Source organism: Micromys minutus (genome assembly GCF_963924665.1).
Source record: "Micromys minutus genome assembly, chromosome: 7".
In the NCBI taxonomy this organism is placed as follows: domain Eukaryota; kingdom Metazoa; phylum Chordata; class Mammalia; order Rodentia; family Muridae; genus Micromys; species Micromys minutus.
This window is the reverse complement of record NC_137976.1, coordinates 41943329-41964984: the sequence shown is the minus strand read 5'-3', so window position 1 is coordinate 41964984 and position 21656 is coordinate 41943329. Positions and strand designations below refer to the sequence as shown.

The following is a 21656-nucleotide window of genomic DNA, read 5'->3' as shown; positions in this document are numbered from 1 at the left end:
TTTTAGTCTTGCTTTCCCAACTCAAGATTGGCTGTCCATCATGGCCCAGCAGGAAAAATCAGAGTTTTAATCCTCCACTTCCAGTGCGTGTCTCTCTCTCTCCTGTCACAGACTGGTTAATGACCATATTGTGTGATCATTCTTGACTGTCTCAAGTTTTTTACCTTCCTTAAATTAATAATCCTTCCATCATTACATAGAGAACTGAGCTAATGGTATTTTCCTGTTACCATGGAGACTTCCCACTTCTAGTATATATATATATATATATATATATATATATAATGTATGTATGTATGTATGTATGTATGTATGTATGTATGTATGTATGTATGTATATAAGGATGTACAGATTGTTTCCTTAGAATTCTTTCATTAGGGAAGTATATTTAGTAATAATGGTGTTTCAGATAAGAACTGATGGTTTTGTAAAACACTGAGTTGGATGGATGCCCTTCTATGATTTTATGATTTCACTCACAACTGAATTATGATTTTGCCCAAATCTGTGTCATTATCTAAATTTCTGAGTTGTTGGATTTCCCAAGGAATGGGTTCTGTGTGATGTGAGCCCTAGGAGTTATTATAGATACGGTGTGTGAGAAAGTCTGAGCTTTCCCTGTCATCACAGGGAAAATAAGATACCCGTAATGCTAGTCAGAAAAAGTATTAGCAAATTCTTCTTTTTATTTGTTTTATATATTTACATTTCAAATGTTCCCCCCATTCCTGGTCCCCCCCTCCAAGAATTCTTCACCCCATTTCTCCCTCCTATTTACATCTGAGAGGATGCTACTCTTTGTATTGTATCTTGGGTGTTCCGAGCTTTGGGGCTAATATCCACTTACAGTGAGTTCATACCATGTGTGTTTTTTCTGATTGGGTTACCCCTCTTAGGATGATATTTTCTAGTTTCATCTATTTACCTAAGTATTTCATGAAGTCATTGTTTTTAATAGCTGAGTAGTACTCCATTCTGTAAATGTACCACATTTTCTGTATTCATTCCTCTGTTGAACAACATCTGAGTTTTTTCCAGCTTCTGACTATTATAAATAAGGCTGCTATGAACATAGTGGAACATGTGTCCTTGTTATATGTTAGAGCATCTTTTGGGTATATGACCAGGAGTGCCTCTGTACCAAAACCATGCACTTTTTATCACGATTGCTCTGTAATACAGTTTGCAATCAAGGATGGTGATTTTCCTCAGAAGTTCTTAATAGTTTATATGTAGAATTTTTATTTAATAAATAAATCCCAGTTGCACAGTCACTACCAGTATCAGTTCTTGCACACAGTGTTTATATTTGAATATGGTTAAACCAAGTCAATAGCTAGTCCATTGCCTAATCTCCATTGGTTAATCTACCTCCTGACAATAATCCCGAGTTATTACTTACTAAGCTTTACATTCTATCTTTGGTGCTCTGGACCCAGATGGTTACATAACTAGGCCAGGCTCTGGGCCATGCTCTCCCTGTTCCTTCACATGGAAGCTGTGCCTCTCTGTTCTGCACTCTTCTAGCATGAAGGACCTCTCTCCCAGAGGATTAGTAATGTCATTAATATCACCAAACTTACAACCAAGTTAGAAAAAAAGACTGAAGTAGCTGAAGGGGTTTGCAACCCCACAAAGATATCCACCAACCAGAACAAAAACAGAACAAAGATATCCACCAACCAGAACCCCCAGAGCTCCCAGAGACTAAACCATCAACCAAAGAGTACACATCGAGGTTCCAGCACCATATGTAGCAGAGGATGGCCTTATCAGGCATCAAGGAGAGGAGAGGTCCTTGGTCCTGTAAAGGCTCAATATGCCAGTGTAGGGGAATGCCAGGGTGGAGAGATGGGACTGAGTGTATGGGTGGGTGAACACTCTCATAGAGGCAAGGGGAGGAGGGATGGGATAGGGGGATTCTAGAGGGAAAACCAGGAAAGGGGATATCATTTAACATGTAAATAAAGAAAATATCCAGTAAAAAGATATTTTTATACAATTATTATCATCTGTTACGATAGAGTTTCTCTATCTCTCGTCTCTGTTTCCTACGTTTGAGATCAAAGGTCTTAGATGGAATACATTACTTAGCAAATAAGTAAAATAACTCACAAAAGAATAAATTGCATGTAAATGAAAGCAACTGGTAGACACATCTTGTAAATGAACTTGAACTAGTTCTGCTGCATTAAGCATTGTGTTTTCCTAAACAAAGCAAAACAGTGAAAGGAGACAACAACAAAATCCCAGCGTTTATTACTCTAAGGCCCACCGTGTGATGTGTGTCTTCATTGCTGTGCCTCCCTCCAGGATTATCTGAGTGGATAGCATAGGAGGAAACGCAAGCATTCGAACTCTCACTCTCAGCCTTGTGTCTGCCTGGAGTGGCAGAATATCAGCAGAACATCAGCTTCCTGAGTGTCAAGTCTGTCCCTTCCTTTCATTTTCAGGGACTCCTGATGTTCATGAGCACATGGTAGACCTTTGAGCACCGTTTAGTGACCTGCTGACACTGTTCTTATCTGTGCTGCTCTGAGACACTGAGTCCCCGTGCACGCGTCTCAGTGGAGTGTGTGGTATCTGTGTGCCTTGCTTTCTTCCTCTCCCTGAGTCATATACACCAGTTAAGGAGGATGTTAAGTGGGTTAAAACTAGAAAAGACTGAATGGGTGCCTAAGCAAAGCATCGGTTGTTATTTTTTATATAGTGTAAAGTAAAACTTTTTAGAACATTGCTGTCCTTCTGAGAATTAACTGTGATTATCTTGATTTTCCCACTAGTTTCATTAGATATTACTTGTCTTTTTTAAGATGAAATTATATTGATTTAGCATGACACTGTCTATTCTGGAATGTCTCATTACCTACATGAGAATACCTCACCATTTCTTCAGTACATGACCGAATCAAAATAATTTATGACTAAGACATGTCACACGTTTTAAACCACATGGAAAAGGAAAAGCTGTCAAGATCCCAGGCTACATACTCTTATATGTGTTGAATAATTTGGATAAGCTTATGCTATTCTTATTTTCTGTATTTCAAGTAAAGGTTTTAAAATTTAAAAAAAAATTCTTTACACTAGGGAGGCGAAGATTGTTCTTTGTTCATCCTGATGTAAGGAGAAAGAGGGGTTTCCTGTGAAGCATTTGCCCTCTGACTGAAATTTGCTCCTTTAATTCCCAGTGTTCTCGCTTCTCAGCCACCTCTGTGGAACCATTTCTGAATCATGTCACCCTTCCCTGCCTTCTCAAAATTGCTTACCCAGCTGAGTGAACCAAAGGGCACATGAAGCCACTAAACTCAACACAACCTATTTCTAGAAACTTACCTTTTGGAGCAGGATTTAGGGATCGCAGGAAGAGAGAGGGGGGCACAAAGTTAAATTAAAATCATACATATTGTCAGGTCATGGAATACACAGAAGTGTTTAAGGTAAAATGTAAAACTTCAAAGAGATTTAAAGATTAAAGTGGCTGTTCCCAGGCCCAGAACTGGTGACCCTCCTACCAGAGGCCCTGCCAGGCTAGTCAGTGTCACTTTGCGTGTTTAGCAAAGTTTATTACTTTAATAGAGATGTGCCTTGGGGTTACAGCATGTGACATGAGATGTATTACTATAAAGTAGCCCTTCTGGCAATTTTGTTGTTAAGTTCCCTGCCAGTCTGTAAAGTGCAGTCACCTGTCCCCATAACTGTGTCTCCATGTATCACTTCACAGTCTGCTCATCCTTTTTATTGTCTCCAATATGCGGTATCTGAAAATTTCCAGACCTCACAGTGGAACATAGATACTGACTGTGTTGGTTTGAATAAGGATGGTCCCTGTAAGTATGTTAAGTATGCATGCTTACATGCCTGGTCCTCAGTTAGTGGAACAGTTTGGGAAGCATTAACAAGTGTGACCTTGTTACAGACTGAACGTGTGTCACTGGGGGTGAGCTTTGAGGTTTCAAAAGCCCACATCATCATCGCCACTGTTTGTCTGTCTCCCCCTCATACCTCTTTGTGTGGGGGGAGGGAAGGGAGGGAGAGAGGGAGAGAGGGAGTGGAGGGAAGAGAGGGAGACAGACACCAACATTTTGTCATTGTCTTTCTGTCTTTCTGTTCATCTCTACCTTTTGCTTTTGGATCAAGATGTGAGCTTTGAGATACTACAGTGCCAAGCCTGCCCCCTGCCTGCCAGCCTGCCTGTCTGTTAGTGCCATGCTCCCTGCTGTAATGGTCATGGATTCCACTACCTTCTGAAATTATGAACCCCAAATTAAATACCTTCTTTTTAATAAGTTCATGGTGTTTAAGACAGCAGTAGAACAGTATCTGGGAAACCAGGTCACCTCCTCTCCACAGTGGATTGTCTATCTATCTCTTAGAGTGGCAGCAGAAAACCCACAGTCCTTTTCCCAGAGACGTTTGAGTTTCTTTCAAATGCTTACAGGATAAGACTTCTGGGAGCTTGACTCTGGAAAACTGGGATGTATTGGTTTTACACCATGTGCTTCATGTGACCTTTTGCTTATTGTTTAAATGGGACAGTGCCAGCGATAACCCAAAGTCGAGAACATTACCCGTCTGTGCCTATCTGTACACTGTGGGAGAATGTTTGAGTGTGAACTAAACTTTGTCATTGTATATAACTTCTGAATAATACTGTATACACATTATTTTAAATACTTTTAATTTCATTATGCTCACAAATTAATTCAATAAATGAAGACCGAGGTAATAGTTGGAAGCAAAAAAAATATACTTAAAATATTTTATCCTATTTTATGTGGTTAAAAAATTACCTCTACTCATTAATCCTCAGGCATTTGGAGAAAATATTGACTCTCTGACTCGTTCTCACCGTGCTTATCATAATACAAGCATCTCCCTTGTTCAAATATGAAATTCATTAAGTAGAGATCTTGCTAGAAGAGTCATAAGGCGACTCTGATTATCTCGGTATTGTTAGAACTCTCATTAGTTATTGGGAGCTTTTCTCCTGCCCCAATTTTATAATAACCTGCCTAGACTTGAAGCTCCTTAGCAGACGTCTTACCATTTCCATAATAATGGATCTTATTAAAGGTTCTTCTAAAGTCATTCTTTAAAGGTGTGGATAAAATGAAAGTTACTCCAGAGGATGAGGCCCCCTGATTATTAGCACTGCTGAGCAAGAGGCAGTGCAGTTTAAATGCTTTGCTTCTTCCACTTGTTCCATGAACATTTTCTGTTAAAGTCACATACGTGGATCATACAGTCTGTGTGGTAGTCACTAGCATTTTTTCCTTATGTAATAAGACACATTGCGAGTTTTGCCAGAGAAATGAGGAGCAGCTAAAGCAAATGAATAAGGGGAAATTAGACAAACACATGCAATATTCAATTGTGGCTCTGACATTTCTAGAGTCCCTGAGCCCCTACCTGGAGAAGATGTGAATTTGGGAGTTGCAGTTCCACACATAGTCTGCTGAGGTAATCCTGGAGACAGAAATCAAGGTCTGTGGATTCTGAACAGAGCTGAAACAAAAAGGATGGGTTATCCCAAAGTTCTGAGGAGAACTAAAGGTGACACAGACCTGGAATCAAATAAACAAATGATCAATTATACATTTTTCTTAACTCAAAATAATGGCCCATTCCCAGCTGTGGAGGGTTTGGATATTGACTCTTAAAGCCTGTGTATTAGTGCATAATACGTACATAATAGTTAATTTCTCTATAAGTTCCTCTGTCCTTTCTTCCGTGTTGGAAGAGCTGTATGGTCTATTGTTTAGCAGTCTATTGTTCAAGCTACTTCATAATAGCAGTGAGCTCAGTACAAGTCCTCACAGCAGGGTAATGATTATTAAATGCCAGGATATCTATCCAAAGCAGCTTGAGAACCGTGTTCTGAGATGGTATTTAATAGCAGTTAAATTCTCTTGGTATAGTGCTAACCAGTATAGAGCAGACTCAAAACTACATTTTTTGTAAGTAAGAAGCATTGATAGCAATTTATAGGAATTAATTCATAGCTTATGCAATGAAAGTATATTATTTACATTAGAGAGCTAACAATTGAAATAAATTGAAAAGATGTGTAGAAATTTGCACCATGTCCAGGAAAACATCATCAATTACAAAGAGCTTGCTAATTTTGTGCATACTTCTAAACTTTGCACATAGAGCGCATAGCATCTGCATTTTGCATTTTACTATCTGCCTTAGCTCATAGGAGCTTCTATGCATGTCACCAGAGATATTCCTAAATAATCCATTGGTAGACACAGTGACTCCATACCTTGGCTGCTGTGAATAACATTTTTGGGTGGAGGAGGAGTGCAAGACAGTTCTCACACATAATGGTGTCACATCTTCGGATGCCTACCTAGTGTCCCCTCAGTTAATTTTATAAAGTGCTTTGCAAGTGGGAATGTAATTGGCCAGCTCCTAAGTGTGTCCTGAGCGGTGACTCCCCGATAGCATGAAGAACCTGAGGCAGCATAGAATCTTAACTGTTGCAACACAGGGACAGACCTTCTAAGATTTGCATAGCTGCTTTTAATGAAACGCATTGAGCATGAGGCTATTTTTCCATGGAAGCTTAAGGGAAAAATATATCTACTTGGTTGGGATGTATGTGTTTTACATGTCTCTTTATTTTAAGGCTGAATTCCTTTCCTAGTATTCCAGGAGTAACATGGAATGCACAATAGTGAATGCACAGTGTATAGAATAAAGAACTAATATGTACAAATAGGGTTTTTTTTTTTAGGTACCACAGATGGAAGTGTGTTTCTGGTCTCCTCATAGGCTAAAGACCTATTCTAGAAAGAAAGCCTTTGTTGGATTGTGCTCCGAAGCCCTCCCTACAAGGTCTGAGTTTCTCTTTCTGCTTTCCAGATCTGTCACTCAGCACTTATTTTAACAAGTGCGCAGGTGACCCTCACTGCCCTCCTGAGCAAGGACAGGATGTTCTCCCCTTTACACACAGATACCCAGCATCCTTTCTGCTTTTCTCCTAGTGCACAGACAGGCAGAACTCACCAGTCACTTCGCCAGGATCCTCACCCCTTGCCCAGAGGAGAAAACCTCAGCCAGACCCTCTCCAGATCCCCCACCTCAGCCTGCCACCAGTGCCTCCCCGCCTGGATCTCATTCAGAAAGGCATCGTGCGCTCTCCCTGTGGCAGCCCCACAGGCTCGCCAAAGGTGAGTCAGTGCCCTCAGGAACAGAAGGCAGTTCTCTGGTCCTTCTATGTACCTATTGCTTAGGCTTGAAACTGTTTATAACAACTGTGGTGAGTTTCTCTTATTTATACCAAGCCTGCTTTCATGGCCTTTGCTTTATTGCTATAAAATTATTATAAAAGTTATATAATTACTCGGAGCCTTTCCGTAGACCCCAGATTTGCTTAAGTAAATAGCAGTGTAAAGTATAATATCTATAAAATGCATTTAAAAGGTCATCATATGCATTACAATAATTTGCATGCTGTTATCAAATGGTATTTTACACTTTCATAATGTCATAACAAGAAAAATGCAAGGGGAGTGTATTTGCATAAGGGCTTGAGGTGTGATACATTATCACCCATTCTTCAGGTGACTCAGAAGACAGATTGTACAGCTTTCCTTAAATCCAGGAAATTAATTACAACAAGTTATGATGCTTGCAAAGTAATTATTTTACTGTTTAATATTAAAGGCATAATTTTAACTAATGCCCAGTTCATTGTAGTTTTAAGCAGGATTCTTTTAAGTTTTAATAATAAAGAGCATATTTTTATTAAATGTAAATTTATGAAAACTTAAGTACAATTTACTAATGGGCTTACAGTCTTGGATTTTTAGTGAGTACAATGCATTTAGCGCTGTTCTATTACACTGCCTTGAATTTGGCTTCAGTCCCGTGACTCCTGGCTAGGGTAGAAATTTGAATTATGTAGACATGCAACAGATTCCTGTTACTTGACATTTTCTAATGTAAGAAGCATAAACTATTTATCAAATAAGCTTTTAAATAAACACTAAAAGCTCTCAAGGGGCTTGCAGATTCCCCTCGGGAGGACTCCTATACCGCCACATTGTCCTCTGGCTGTTAGCCTGGTGGGTGTTCTTTTTTCATTTTAAGAACCCACAAAGTCAGGTGAGTCTGTCAGCAACTGCTCTACTGTGTAGACCCTCACTACTGTTAAAAATTGCCAAAGCAAACGGCCCCTGTAGCTTCCATTGTTTTACAAAGGGGAAAACAAAAAAGAATTTTAAAATAATTTCTCTTTTCAAAGGTGAAGAAGCAATGAAAATTATGTTATTGAATTTTTTCTGTGTCTCTGGAATCGAAGGAACTGACAGGTTAATTTATTACTGCCACGGTAACATACTGGCAGGCAAAGCATACAATTTTAACTTTCCGCTTCTTTCCTGTGTGGTTTCTAGAAGTCGTACATGTATATTGTCATTTGTTCAAAATCTTAGTGTGCTACGTTGGTGTTAAGTTTTTTTTTATTAATTTTCAAACTTTTCATTAGTAATAAAAGAAACTTAAAAAGTCACATAGAACCTTATTAGAAATTTAATAATACTGCGTCGTGGCTAAAATGGAAATTCAGTCATCTGAGTCTGAGGGTCTTTTCAGTGCATGGTACAAACATTGTGCTCTCTCGGTTCTGTGTTTTGTCTCCTGTGTCTCCTTAGTCTTCTCCATGCATGGTTAGAAAACAAGACAAACCACTCCCAGCCCCCCCTCCTCCCCTGAGAGACCCTCCACCTCCTCCGGAGAGGCCACCGCCCATCCCGCCGGACAGCAGACAGAGCCGACACTTCCACCATGGAGAGAGTGTGCCTTCCAGGGACCAGCCAATGCCTCTTGAAGCCTGGTGCCCTCGGGATGCCTTTGGGACTAATCAGATGGTGGGATGTCGCATTCTAGGGGATGGCTCTCCAAAGCCTGGTGTCACAGCAAACTCCAACTTAAACGGAAGGCACACTAGAATGGGCTCCGACCAGGTTCTTCTGAGGAAACACAGACGCCATGATTGGCCTTCGGAAGCAGCCAAGGTAAGGACATGTGCAATCCGAGCTGGAGAAACATCTTGCCGAGGTTGCTGACGGGAGGCCTTGTGCCCAGTGCGAACCACCTGACAGTATTTAGGCGGGCTGTTTTTACCTGGGTGACACAGCACTTCCTTGGTGCTCTTTAATTAACTCCAGGTAGTTGAGAAGCTCATTTAAAGTGGCATGTGAGGGAAAGGAGAAAAAGGCTGTCCATGTATAATAAAGAGATGTGGATGTAAGCAGGACAGCTTGTCAGAGATTGGTCGGCTTCCTCGATGTTCTGCTGAGAGCCTCTCCCGTGGGTAGCTCAGTGTTGTTAAAGTCACTAGGTCTCCTTGCTCAGTCAAGATTGGGAATGTTGAGTCCCTCCACATCTAAGCCAGTCTTGGGATGAGAACATGCTATACTTGATCCAGCCCAGAGAGTCTCTCACCTTCTTAGAAAACATGGCGACTTCACTCCTGTTCACCAGACAAACTGTTTTATACAGCGAAGAGAAACCCACACTTCTAGGTCCTTATTTAAACACCAGCCCGCTGTCACCTTAGGAAAGAAACTAAGTGTGCAGGCAACGGAAGGGACAGCAGCAGCAAAGAACACTGACTGGGTCATCTCCCCTGAAACGATCCTGAAATCGTCTGGTGATTCCATGTGTTCTTAGCCGTGAGATCAGATCTGTGTCATCTCCCCCTGTAGTGAAAACAATTTCACCTCTGAAGCTCATATTCAGTTGCCCCAGCTTTTGATCGTTTTTGTTAACGGGTATAATCTAATCCTTCGGAACTACGGATTGAATTTAATGTGCTCATCTGACATTTAGGAAAAAGCATCTTGACACACAGGCGTAATCCCAACGTGGGAAGGAGAATAGGTTACTCTCGGAAACTCAAGGCCAACCGGGCAACATGAGACCCTGATTCTCGGATGGGGAGAGAGATACAAAGAACCTATGCAGTGCCATGTTCTCGTGCCTGTGTGCGTGTGTGTTTCTGTGTATACGAGCACCTTGGTAGTGAAAACGTGTCCTGCTGACACCTTTCCTACGGTGGTCTATCAGCTGTCCTGTGGTGAAAAGATCCAGCTCTCAGGGGCAGCACATTAGAGCCGAGAGCATTAGTTGTAAACCACCATTGCCAGTCGCCTGTCATAGCACTGTTTATAACTCTCACAACTATGAAAATTCCTAAAGATGTCTTCAAGGTTAGTTAAATGCAGTGTAAGTGTAAGGAGAAAGCACAGAAAAAGCAGTTTGCTGATTTGGTGATATCTTCTAGAAGTTGAGAGCCTGTCCTCAGAGGACTTTTCCTGAGCCTAGAGTCCCGGCTAGAGAGAATTTCTGGGATTAGGTTTTTGTTTGTGTTTCTCCTTTAGCCTCTATTCACTCGTATTTGTGCGTGGTGCTGCTTGTCCTGGGAAGAACCTTGAAACAAGCTCTCATGTGAACAGGTATTCATCCTCCGGGCAGGTTACAGACTGTTTCTGAATGACTTCAGAAATGTGTAGTGTAGTTGACACCAGGGCCAGTTCTTTGAAGACACCCTCTTTCAGGGTTCTTTCAGGTGTGACCTTACAGTAAGCCCGTGTAAATATAAAACTAGCCTCCAGAACACGGCTGTTAACCTTGTAAGATGTTACAGCCTGAAAGGTGGGGTGAGGATTTCCTATGGGTGTGGATTTATATTTTGTGATGTTAGCACTAGTTCTCATACATTAATAGAGGGTTCAGTTGTGGTTACTCACTGAGAGGTGAATTTCCATCCTATTTCTAGTCAATCTCTTGGACTTGGGTTCACATGCTTCTTCTTTCCTCTCCCCTCCCTCCCTCCCCCTCCCTCCCTCCCTCCCTACCCCCTTTCTCCCTCCTTCCCCCTTCCCTCCCTCCTCTCTCCCTCTCTCTCTCTCTCCCTCCCTCCCTCCCTCCCTCCTTCACTCTAATTCTCTGCCTCCCTCCTTCCCTGTCTCTTCCACTTGAGTTTCACAAAGAAATTTTTAAAAAAGGTCCCCTAATTCCTTAATTTTGTCTCATGATTGAATTCTTCTTTCAGGTCTAAGCTCCATTGTATGCATTGGAGTGGCTATGCCTATATCCTCAAAGATTATTTCATGTTGCAACAAAACTGCTGTTTGGACCAGTTTTTTGCAATAAATATTTTAACATACAATACAAACTTGAAGTTGTTACTTCTGGGCATTAACACTGTTCCCATATGTCTTTACTTTTGGGAGTCTGAGGACCCAGCTGATTCTTAGTGATAAACACTGTCTTTAACAGTAATGGCATTGCAGATGGCCTTATGTAGAATAATCTTCTGCAATAATCACTAGATAAGGCTGCCATATGATCCTCTTCTTGTGATTATGACTTCGGCACTTTGGGTAAGGGAGCACGTGTTCATACATATGACATTAAACTTACCTGTAAGTCCCAAGAGTTGCAAGAGCTGGCGTTGTAAACGAGAGCCTGTGTGGACACCGGTCTCATTTGCATTGTCATACTGAAGAACACATGAAGACATACTCTTCAGAGTGTGGAGCAGTTATAATCACAAGATAGGAAATGCATTTGCATTTGTTGTTTGATAGTAAAAATCTAGGAATACACATGGTATGCATACACACACACACACACACACAAACACAAAGGTGAGTACTTTTACATATCAAATAAAAGCAAACAGATAAACATGTTTTTAATACAAAAATCCTTTGCATTGTACAGAATTTTTCATAAAATAATATTCTGAATCTTAGACAATATAGTCTAAGTCATGGGAAAAGATTCCAAACATATGTGTTAAGACTATATGATGCCTGGAGGCACAGAGAAAAATCAATCTAGGATAGCCGGGTTTACAATAAATTACACAGCCCTATTTGGATGACTTTCTTGAGGCTGACCCTTCAGGAATGGGGCTCATTTTGTCTTCCTCACTCAGCTGTGTAAGTAGTTGGATGTCCACGACCCTGCGGGAGGCAGAATATTGTGAATGGAACAGTGTAAGCACCGGTCAGTCCGGGGCCCGTGAGATAGCTATGTGATGTGTGAGAAACAACCAAAAAATATGTAGTTCCCTGGAAAAGAAGTAGAAATGCTGAAAGCGAAGGCAGAAAAGAAATAAAGTGTTCTACCAGCTGGTCTCTGGCTGGAGGGTTACAGTGCTGACAGACAATGGGGTAGCCCTAACTCCCACCCCCATGGGAACAATAGGACGGAATGTCATGGAAGTCGGAAACATTGACAGTGATGTGAAGCTAGTTTGGAAGGAAGTGCAATGCATATACAGAGTAAAGGCATGTGCCCCAAACTGGGTGATACATTTTGAAGCCAGTTCTGGCATGAAGTTTTCTCAGTTCTTTATGTAGGAAAGAGCTTTCAAAGTAGAGATGGCACCAGGTTAACATGATCAGCAATGTGAGTCTTAAAAATGTAAATCCCTAGTATTTCTGGTGAATTCTGATGATAGGTAACAACCATGGAGGAGGCTGAGCTCAGAGGCCAGCCAGGCGTGAGGGTTTCACCGGGGACTTCAGTGATGCAGTCAGTCTAAACACCTGGCAGCCTATTGTTTTTACCATTTACAGACCCTTCAGATTCCTAAGGATCATATAATAGTTACTTTCAGCTCGATGACTGTGGGATAGTGCACTCTCTTGGTTAGTGACAGTCAGTTTCTGGTCTGAAATGGGTGGGGTTGATGGTGGAATGCAGAATCACATGTTAGATTTTATCCTCCAACAACTGCTTCTGAGAAATAATCACATTAGCTTCACAGAAATGAGTCTCGGCACTTGAAAGCCTTTGGCTGTTTGCTTGCTTGCATAATCTTGGTCTTCTAATTGGGAAGAACTATAGAGAATTTCACGTATGGTATTAAGAATATGCTTAGCTCACAGGACACAGTTTAGAACCGATTACAGGGTGATCAAATACTAAGCAAATGATGTGTCTTTGCTATAAATATTTTTTGTTAAATACAAGGATTCTTCCAGTCATAGCAAAGACATTTCCCTGGTCAGTGCCTCCGTTACTGAGGTCACCTGCCCTGTGTCGTTCAACATTCATGAAAGCCGTGCTGCATATGACACATGTAAGGGAATCTACTATAAAATGCGTGAGAAATAAAAGACTGTGGTCTGAAACTGACAGACACAGTATAACATCAATTCTCCACAAAAATAGTACTTGCAGATATCAAATGAATTATTCATAAAAGTCCCTAACTTCTCAGAGATAGGAGAAATCTTTAGCTACTGTCTGTCAATAACATTTGCTATTCACATATTAAAACACTAATTTGTTTGATGAATTTAGAAATGAGTTGCTTAATCCCCTCAAGTTATTGTCCTACCAGAGAATGAGTGACCTTAGTAATAGATTCTATGCATTTTCAAGTAACAACTCTAGTGTCCGTGTGAAATCATTTTCTCTAATTTACTGTGTGTATGTACGTGTTGTCTGTGTATATGAGCATTCTTTTCCATATGCATAGTGTATGCACATGGAGGCTCATAGCCAAGTCCATCTTTCTTTGTCATTTACTCACCTGAAGTTTGGACTGATTGAGCGAGTGATTGCTTGATTGATTGATATGTTTTTCCGTGTTCTGCCTGAATATATGTCTGTGTACCATGCACTTGCCTATTGCCTGCAGGGGTCAGAATAGAGCATCAGATCCCCTGGAACAATTGTGAGCCATTGTGTGGGTGCTGAGTATCAAATCTGTATTCTCTAGAAGAGCAGAACGTGTTCTTATCCACTGAGCCATCTAAAACTTCTATCAAATGCTTTTCTAAGACCCAGACCTCATGGATCTGCTAGGCTAGGATTGTCCAGTGAGTCCTTGTGATCTGTCAACACAGTGTTGGGATTCCGGCAGCACACAGCCATGCCTAGCTATGATTTGGGTGCTGGGAATACACTCATGCAGCTGAGCCATCCTTTCCGTCAGGAGATTTCCCTTTGAGAATTTTAGTATCACACAGACATGTTGTGTGAATGTCCTATCAGTGTGTAGCTCTCATTTACCAAATTTGAAACCTGCTTTATATCCATATCAGTAGATGTTTGGGTATATTGCATTCCTGTTGAAGTATGTTCATCATGTTTGAACTATGAAATTATAGTCAACTCATTGCTAACCTAAAGTTGATACCCATGAACTATTCTTTCCACATCATCCTTTTGTTACTAAGTTCTTATCAACCATTAACATGACAGATATTATTACCAAAAAATCAGCTTAGTCTACATTCTTTAAAAAAAACACCTTTCATTTTACACAACTTTTAAGTGTAATTTTGACAAAAATCACTAGGATTTATTGCAAAAAGCTTAGCACCATGTCCACACAGTCAGTGTGAAGAATTTTGGTGAAGAATACTTTCAAATGCTGAACATGATAATTGGCATTTGTAGCTGGATGCATGTATTCAGCAGATAAAAGACATTTTCTGTGTTAAAGGATTTTGTTGAACTTCATAATGATACATATCTCTTAGGAAAATTCTCTTCTCTAGCAAAGTTCAAAAAGTTTTGTCATGTTCCGTTACATGGTCCTCAGTCAAAAGCCCACGATAAAATCATTTCATTTAAAGATGTGTTTTATCAGGATGTAACTGCAGTGTGTTGAACCTAATGAGGGGGAGACTAGGAAAAGAAAGTCTGAACTAATATTGGCACCGGCTTTTAGAGTGAAATTTTAATGCTCTATAATTGGAATTTTTGCAGTAGATGAATTGGTGATATATCTTAGAGGTGATCTTGCAATCTGGTGGTAGGCCTTTGCAGGTCTGCATTTGAAGTTTTTGCCACTGCTTAATATATATATATATATATATAAGTTATATATATTTTATAATTAAGCAGTGGGTCTGGGCTCATTTAGCCAAGACTACTGAAAGCACATCTCACCGGTCTTTCTCTAGTGTCAGTCTCCCTGCTATAGATGAATTAATAAGACCTTATAAAAATGTTTATGATAACAACACCTGATGGTTACAAACAGACCTTCATAGGTCTGTAGTCTTCTTTGCCTTTGCAAAGTTACCCTTCCATTTCTCCCACCATATAAGTTGCTCCAGTTCAAGGCTACAAGAGAGGCGGACCAGGTATCCAGGTGCCTCCCCAGCATCATGACTGTATCTATGACCCGTAAGCTCCTAACCCCCACTGATGAAACCTTGACTCTTGAGTTATTTTACAAACCAAAAATAGATTTGGGATTTCCACAAACGTAGAAAGCCTGAACAATTGGCTCCTTATCTAAGTGGCCCTGAAGCTTGGCCTAGACATGACACAGGTCTCCATGGGTCTACTCACACCCTGTAGGATGGGAAATTGAAGATGGTCCTGCTTGCCCTATGGGGGGATGTCTGTTTGGAGGGATGTAAACTGGAAATTCTGTCCGAATGGTTTCTTCCTCTAGCAAACCCCTAGTCTTGCAATGTAATCTGCTCATTCCTGAGAAATGGTGCTACTCGCTGACATAGTTAGCTGTCTCGAGCTGATGTGTATGAATCATTGTACTGCCTCTCTGTTGTGTGTAAAAATCATAATGTAACATCATTTTATACAATCTATGATATGGTAAGTTATCACTGATCCTGCTGTCTCATGAACAAATTATATGGTATAACACTAGTCTAAATAACCTTAAAACTCAATGAGCTCTGTGAAATTCTAAGAGCTGCTGTGGTCTCAGGCTTTGACTGGAGTTAAAGTCCAGGAACTAACATATTTGGTTTACTTTCAGGTCTTTTCCAATGGACACCTTGCCACTGAAGAGTACGATGTTCCTCCTCGGCTTTCCCCTCCTCCTCCAGTCACTACCCTTCTCCCTAGCATAAAGTGAGTGTCGTTGGACTTGGAGATTGTGTGTCCACACATAGTATGGGAAAGAATGGTTTTGAAGTTCTTTGTACAGAAACTTCAGGGTAAACAGAAGGGAATCAGCAGAGACAAAAGCAGTTGAGTCGGGTTTATGAATTCAAGTATCGGATGTTCTGAGAGAAGCTCCTACAGAGCTACTAAACTCCTGAGAAGGCTGATAACAGAACAATAGAGCAAGAAAGCTGAGCGCGTCCTCCATTGAAGAGAGGGCAGAGCTGTGCAGCGAGTGCTCTCCTCCAGCCTTTTTGGTTTACTGCACTGTCCACTTCGGCTTACGTAAAGTTCCTCCATGTTCCCTGCTTCTCAAATCTCTTCAGCACCCACAATCTGTGCATGTGTCTCATGGAGTTTTTCCTACCCGGTTAAGCTTCGCATTGCCAGCTCAGAAGCCAGGCTTTTGAGGTCATTAGATCTGCACTCTCTGGACTTTGCCTTCTATCTGGCTAATGCATGAGAGGATATGTTTAACATAATATAACCTAAAAGTCTTTGAGCTTTAGCTTCCTATGAAGCAATTGTTATGAATTATTCACTATGTGGTGTTAATTATATTGGAAATTGGGGTCACCTGAATACCCTCTACTATAGCTAGCTGGTTGACCACTTCCTATTGCAGAAGCCACTATGAGTTGAACAGTCGACCTTACTAACATTACTAATATTGTAATGCTTATAATACTTTCATTATAATCATATTGCTCACATTATTATTATAGTGTTTGATACAATGTTGGTGATGAAATTGTAGAACTACATAATATCCACATAATTTATTATTAATACAGCTCTACCTTGACCCACTGGAGCTGTTTGGTCCATGTCCAAGGAACATTCATCCTAGGAGGAAAGTGGAGCAAAGGTCTTGGGGAAATGCATATGCTCACTGATGTAGGGCTATTGGATATCCAGATCCTCATTGCCATCTTAGGTATTGGTCCGTGCTCAAACATCAAGCCAAAGTAAAATTACAAGTGACTCCCTATATTAACTTATAGCTCCCCCGAGTGTTGAAAGCCATGGAGTTTCACATACAAGCAGCAACCTCACAGTCACCTTTTAGTTTCACGTCCAGTGGTAGAAACAGTTAGGGAGGGATGGTTACTCGGCATGTGATACTGTCCCTCGATGCCTGTTGTCTTGAAGGCAGAGGATATCTTCTGAGGTTTCCCTTCAGGCCCATATTCACCTAGGTGATTATGTGACTTTCTATGCAATTTATCATTTATTTCTGAAAATAAGGTATGAGAAAGTAGAAGGGAAAGGAAACACTGTTAGAGTAGATACTCCATTTCCTGAAAAATTGTGAAAATGGTTTCTACATAATGTTATTGACACTGACTATAAAGCTTTATGTAAAAAACTTGAAATGTAGGTATTTATTGTAATAACCTTTTTAAGGAGAGAACAAAACAAATTCCTAGTTTATTACTTTATAATTAAATTTTAATGTATAATATGTACTTTAGATATATATGTAGTATATTATTACATATTTACTTATTAAATTATATCTGACTAATTTGATTTTTTAGTTAAATGAAACAGACTAAACAATGAAATGTTTATTGTCCTTGGCATATTCTACTACTGAACGAATACAGACGGCATTATAAACACAGTAGTGAGTAATTCCAAATAAGACAATGCTGTAGAAAGCTGAGGAACCGTTTGCCGTATTAATCACAAGTTGTCAGATACCTTGGAACCAAAGCTACTTGGTTCATACTTTTCCTAAATGTTTCTCTGCAGTGGGAGGTAGTGATATTGTTTTTACACCTCTCTTAAGTAGATAATGTAATAAATTTAGAGGGGAGGTGTTGAAAAGGAAAGTCCAATTTTGCCCAGCTGTCTAATTTTTATTCTATTGTGCTCACCAGAGTCTGGGGAGAACAAGATCAAAGCCCAGTCCCTTCTAGTCCCTTTTGGTAGAAAGTGTTGAATATTGTCAGTGATAATCCCCAGGAGGAAAATCAAATGTGGAGCATACAGGTTGTCACTCTTGCTGTGGTCCTGAGGAAAGCCCTCTCTGAAAGGGGGTTTTAAAGCAGAAACACAGGAAAAGTTAGGGAGAGAGCCCAACTGTTTGTGTGAAAAGCCTGACCTGGGCCCGGGTGCCCTCCTGTAGCCATCTCCAGGTTGATAGCAAATCTGTGAGCTCGCCCTGCAGTCAAGGCTCAGTCTAAAGCCTCGGGGTGCAGCAAGCTCACCTTTTCCTGAGAGTGTGGAAAGAGCTCTCAAAGTCCTTATAATACTCATGCCAGCATCCGGGACAGATAGAAGATAATCCTGTCAAATATCAGTGTTTTACTCTGCCGGCTCTGGGCTTTTGTGTGTCTGAATTACGGGTGTTTCTTGTTTAGGTAAGAACAGTGTAGCACATGAAACATGAAGTAAAACATGGCAGCCTGAGCTTTTATTTAATAAAAAACATTTATACCTTTACTTTCTGCCATTAGTGAGTGAACAGAGATCTAGTATAGAAAGCAAGTAAAATGACATATTTACATGCTTTTCTGTCTGTGAAAGGTTCTGAAAATTATTGCTCTCCTTTTCTTTTTACCAGCATGGTGATTTTCCTCTCTAATAGCCCCTCATTATTTTTATTTTAAAGCTTGCAAGTGCTCAGTTATGTGCAAAGTCGGGTAATCCCTGATGGCCTCAGGGTCTTCCCGTAAACATGCTGCAATTCTAAACAGAAACAGTAAAATAACGGTATAGCAAACACATCAATGAAAGAACATATGCCAAATGTATATAATAGAAAAGGTCAAAGCAAATTATTGTTTGTTGCCAGTTTCATGAGGATTTTTTTTTTACTGACACCAGAAATGTGAGGGGGTCTGTTTTTTGTTTTCAGAGAAAAGTTGATGGGTCAAGAGTTGTTCCAATTAGGAATGAAAAGCACTCGAAGATGGTGATATGTGAGGTCTGTTAGGGAAGCAAGTGGTAACGCATGTGCAGTCGGCCTGCCCTGTGGTTATCCTGGCAGTATGCAGCTTGTGCGGTTTTAGCTTTTAATGGTGGAAGTACTCACCAAGTGCCTCAGAAAGTATCATTGGGATAGAAATCAGCCTCTTTGTCAACATTGAGCATGTGTATGCACTCAAGCCAGTGAATCAGCGTGAGTTTAGGAGGGCTCAATTAAGTTTCAAGTTAAAGAGATAATGGGTGTAATGGTTGTAAAAGACTTGACGTCTTTCATTTGGAGCCAGCCAAATAGCTTTGTCCCTCCGGGGTACTAGAGAAGACAATAAAATAATGTCTGTCACGTAAGGTATACCAGTGACCGACTGAAGTCTTCATGTCCCTAAGCGTCCTGTCTAAATAATAACACACATACACACACACACACACACACACACACACACACACACACACGGTGCTTTGGTGTCCATTTATGCTACTACCTGGCGATTTGCAGGCTATACAAGGTTTGTTAAAATGCATCAACTTTGGGTCTGCTTTATCTCTCTGATTTTTTTATTTACGAGTTCTTTGGGAAAAAGTTTAAATAAATTTTAAAACATTAACCTAAGAGAAAATAGAGACCTTTTTAAAGGACTTTATTAAAATGATAAATGGAAAATACCAGGATGTATTTTTCAATATAAATGGCACATAGCTTTCTTTACTTCTAGTGATAACTCACCAAAATCCATTAAACCTGATAAAATGTCCAACCAGTAATTTCTAACACTGAATCATTTGATAAATAATAGATAATTATTGCCTTTCATATTTACATCAGTTGCTCTCTGCCTAACAGAATGAGTGTTTAACCAGGCCAGCTCTTCTTCTAATGAAGGTAACATCTAGAACTAGCCACAACAGGTGTTGGTTTGTTTGTCTGCTTTTAATTGTTTTTTTTGCACTGACAAGATGGTTACTCAAGGCCTGAGCACCGGAGTTCAATCCCTGGGAAGCACAGCATGAAAAGGAGAGGAACAACGATCCCCATAGGTTGTCCTCTGAAGTCCATCACACCTTGGCATGATCACACACATACAAGTAAATACTATATGTGATGCCAATTAGAAACAAGTATTCTTCCTTCATAATGAAGTGCTTCTTGGAAATCATTAAATCATTGGAGAAAGCAGTAAGAGACAGGTGTGAGCTTGAATATTAAGTCAAAGATCTTTTTCGTCTTGGAAGTATCTACCTGAGTTGTGTAGAGATGGTGTTCATCGAGCCGGGAAGCACATCAGGACGGAATGCGTACATGCAGGGAACACATCCTCTGCTGATGGAGACATCCTGGTTCTTGTAGGAGTTGGTGAAGTTGATGTCTTCTCCCAAGGATTTAGAGATTGCAAGAAAAGACAAGTTTCTAATCTGATTAAACACCATCAAGTCGTCATTTGTAGACATGGGTACTACCTTTAGTTGTAAGGGGTGTCTTGTAAGGTTCAACCAGAGTGCCTACGACACTAGAGTGTGTTAATGAATTCCGTAGCCTGTGTTCTGGGCTGTGTAGCAGAACCTTCTGTTACTACAACAAAGCTTCAGGTCACCAGTAACTGACAGTTGGCTCCTAAGGTATCTCTAACTAGCTTTAAAACTCAATTCTGGAAACCTTTTCAGAGACAAATTAGAATCTTCTGAAACCTCCTGAGGAAACATTTTCTTTGGTCTCTGAACTCTAGAAATTTATCTCAACAGTTGAACCTTTAAATATGGACACTTACATGCATGCACACACACAAAACACCTCTGATGTCATTTTCCACTCTAACGGGTGTTCAGCCTCCCTGACCTAAAATGAAAGAATAATAGGAAGTTCTCCAAAATCCACAGCTTTGGAGTGTTACATGAGGGGTGCAACTGGTTAAGTAGGCAAATGTTTGAAAATTTTAGGGAAAAAATCTGGAAAGCTATTTTAGCTTTTGGAAAAAAAAAAAACTGCTTTTTAGAGAAGGATACAAAAGAAAATTTTTACTTTGTGGTGAGAAGAAATGAAGATGGAAAAAGGAAAAAGGAAAAAAAAAAAGTCCACATAGCCATGATTGCTTCATGTACCAAAGGGCTCTTGCTCCCTCTACAGAAGGTGCTGAAACATTACGCTTTTTTTGAGCACTTCCTGTGAAGTTCATAATAATTAAAATGAATTTGGATCCATGTTTTTCTACTGTCTTGCAAACTACATCTCTTTTTACCTGTTAGCCAAGTTGGACTTTTCTTTTAGACTATATCTTGGGCAGTAGCAAGGATTAAATTAAAGCCCACAGAGGAAGTAGAGTATTTTTCAATTTTATTTTATATATTTCTCCCAAATGATCCAGTAAAGTGCTCAAATTCATCACGGTATTCAGGGACTGTTTCATTTGTTGCAGTTAGGGATTACAATTAAGTATCACGAGTTATAGAAATAATGCATTTCAAAGCTTTAAGTAATTCTGTCATTATCTGCTTCTAATTCTGGACATGTTTAGTTCTTAATTATTGCAGTGGGAAGAACTCCAGCAGTGGAATTAGAAGTTCACAAGATAGCTAAGTTTCTCGTTTACAGCCTGTTTTAAACTATAGGTTCTAACCATAGGCCGCTCTGGATCTTTCAAGAACTCCATGTTTCCATTTGGTTTCCATGAATTCTTACCCCTTTTGCCTGTTTCCACTTCATGGCAGGGGGCAGTTAACACTTTGATAGCTTGGGTTTAAATAATTGTTCACTTTTTATGTTACAGCTTCATTTATAAAGCCCCTTTTCATAATTTTCATTTTCTTATTTCATGCCTTAAAA

The 21656-nt window shown here is 40.1% G+C and overlaps 1 protein-coding gene across 4 annotated transcripts in view; it reads left to right on the top strand.

Annotated features, from left to right (window-relative positions):
• CBLB (Cbl proto-oncogene B) overlaps nucleotides 1–21656 on the top strand; it is a 161592-nt gene that overhangs the window by 113631 nt on the left and 26305 nt on the right. For all 4 annotated transcript variants that reach the window (XM_080919454.1, XM_080919452.1, XM_080919453.1 and 1 more), the window contains exons 11-13: nucleotides 6997–7182; nucleotides 8668–9030; nucleotides 15780–15874. In XM_080919454.1, the coding sequence (XP_080775580.1) occupies nucleotides 6997–7182; nucleotides 8668–9030; nucleotides 15780–15874 (644 nt within the window). The remainder of the gene's footprint in view (nucleotides 1–6996; nucleotides 7183–8667; nucleotides 9031–15779; nucleotides 15875–21656) is intronic.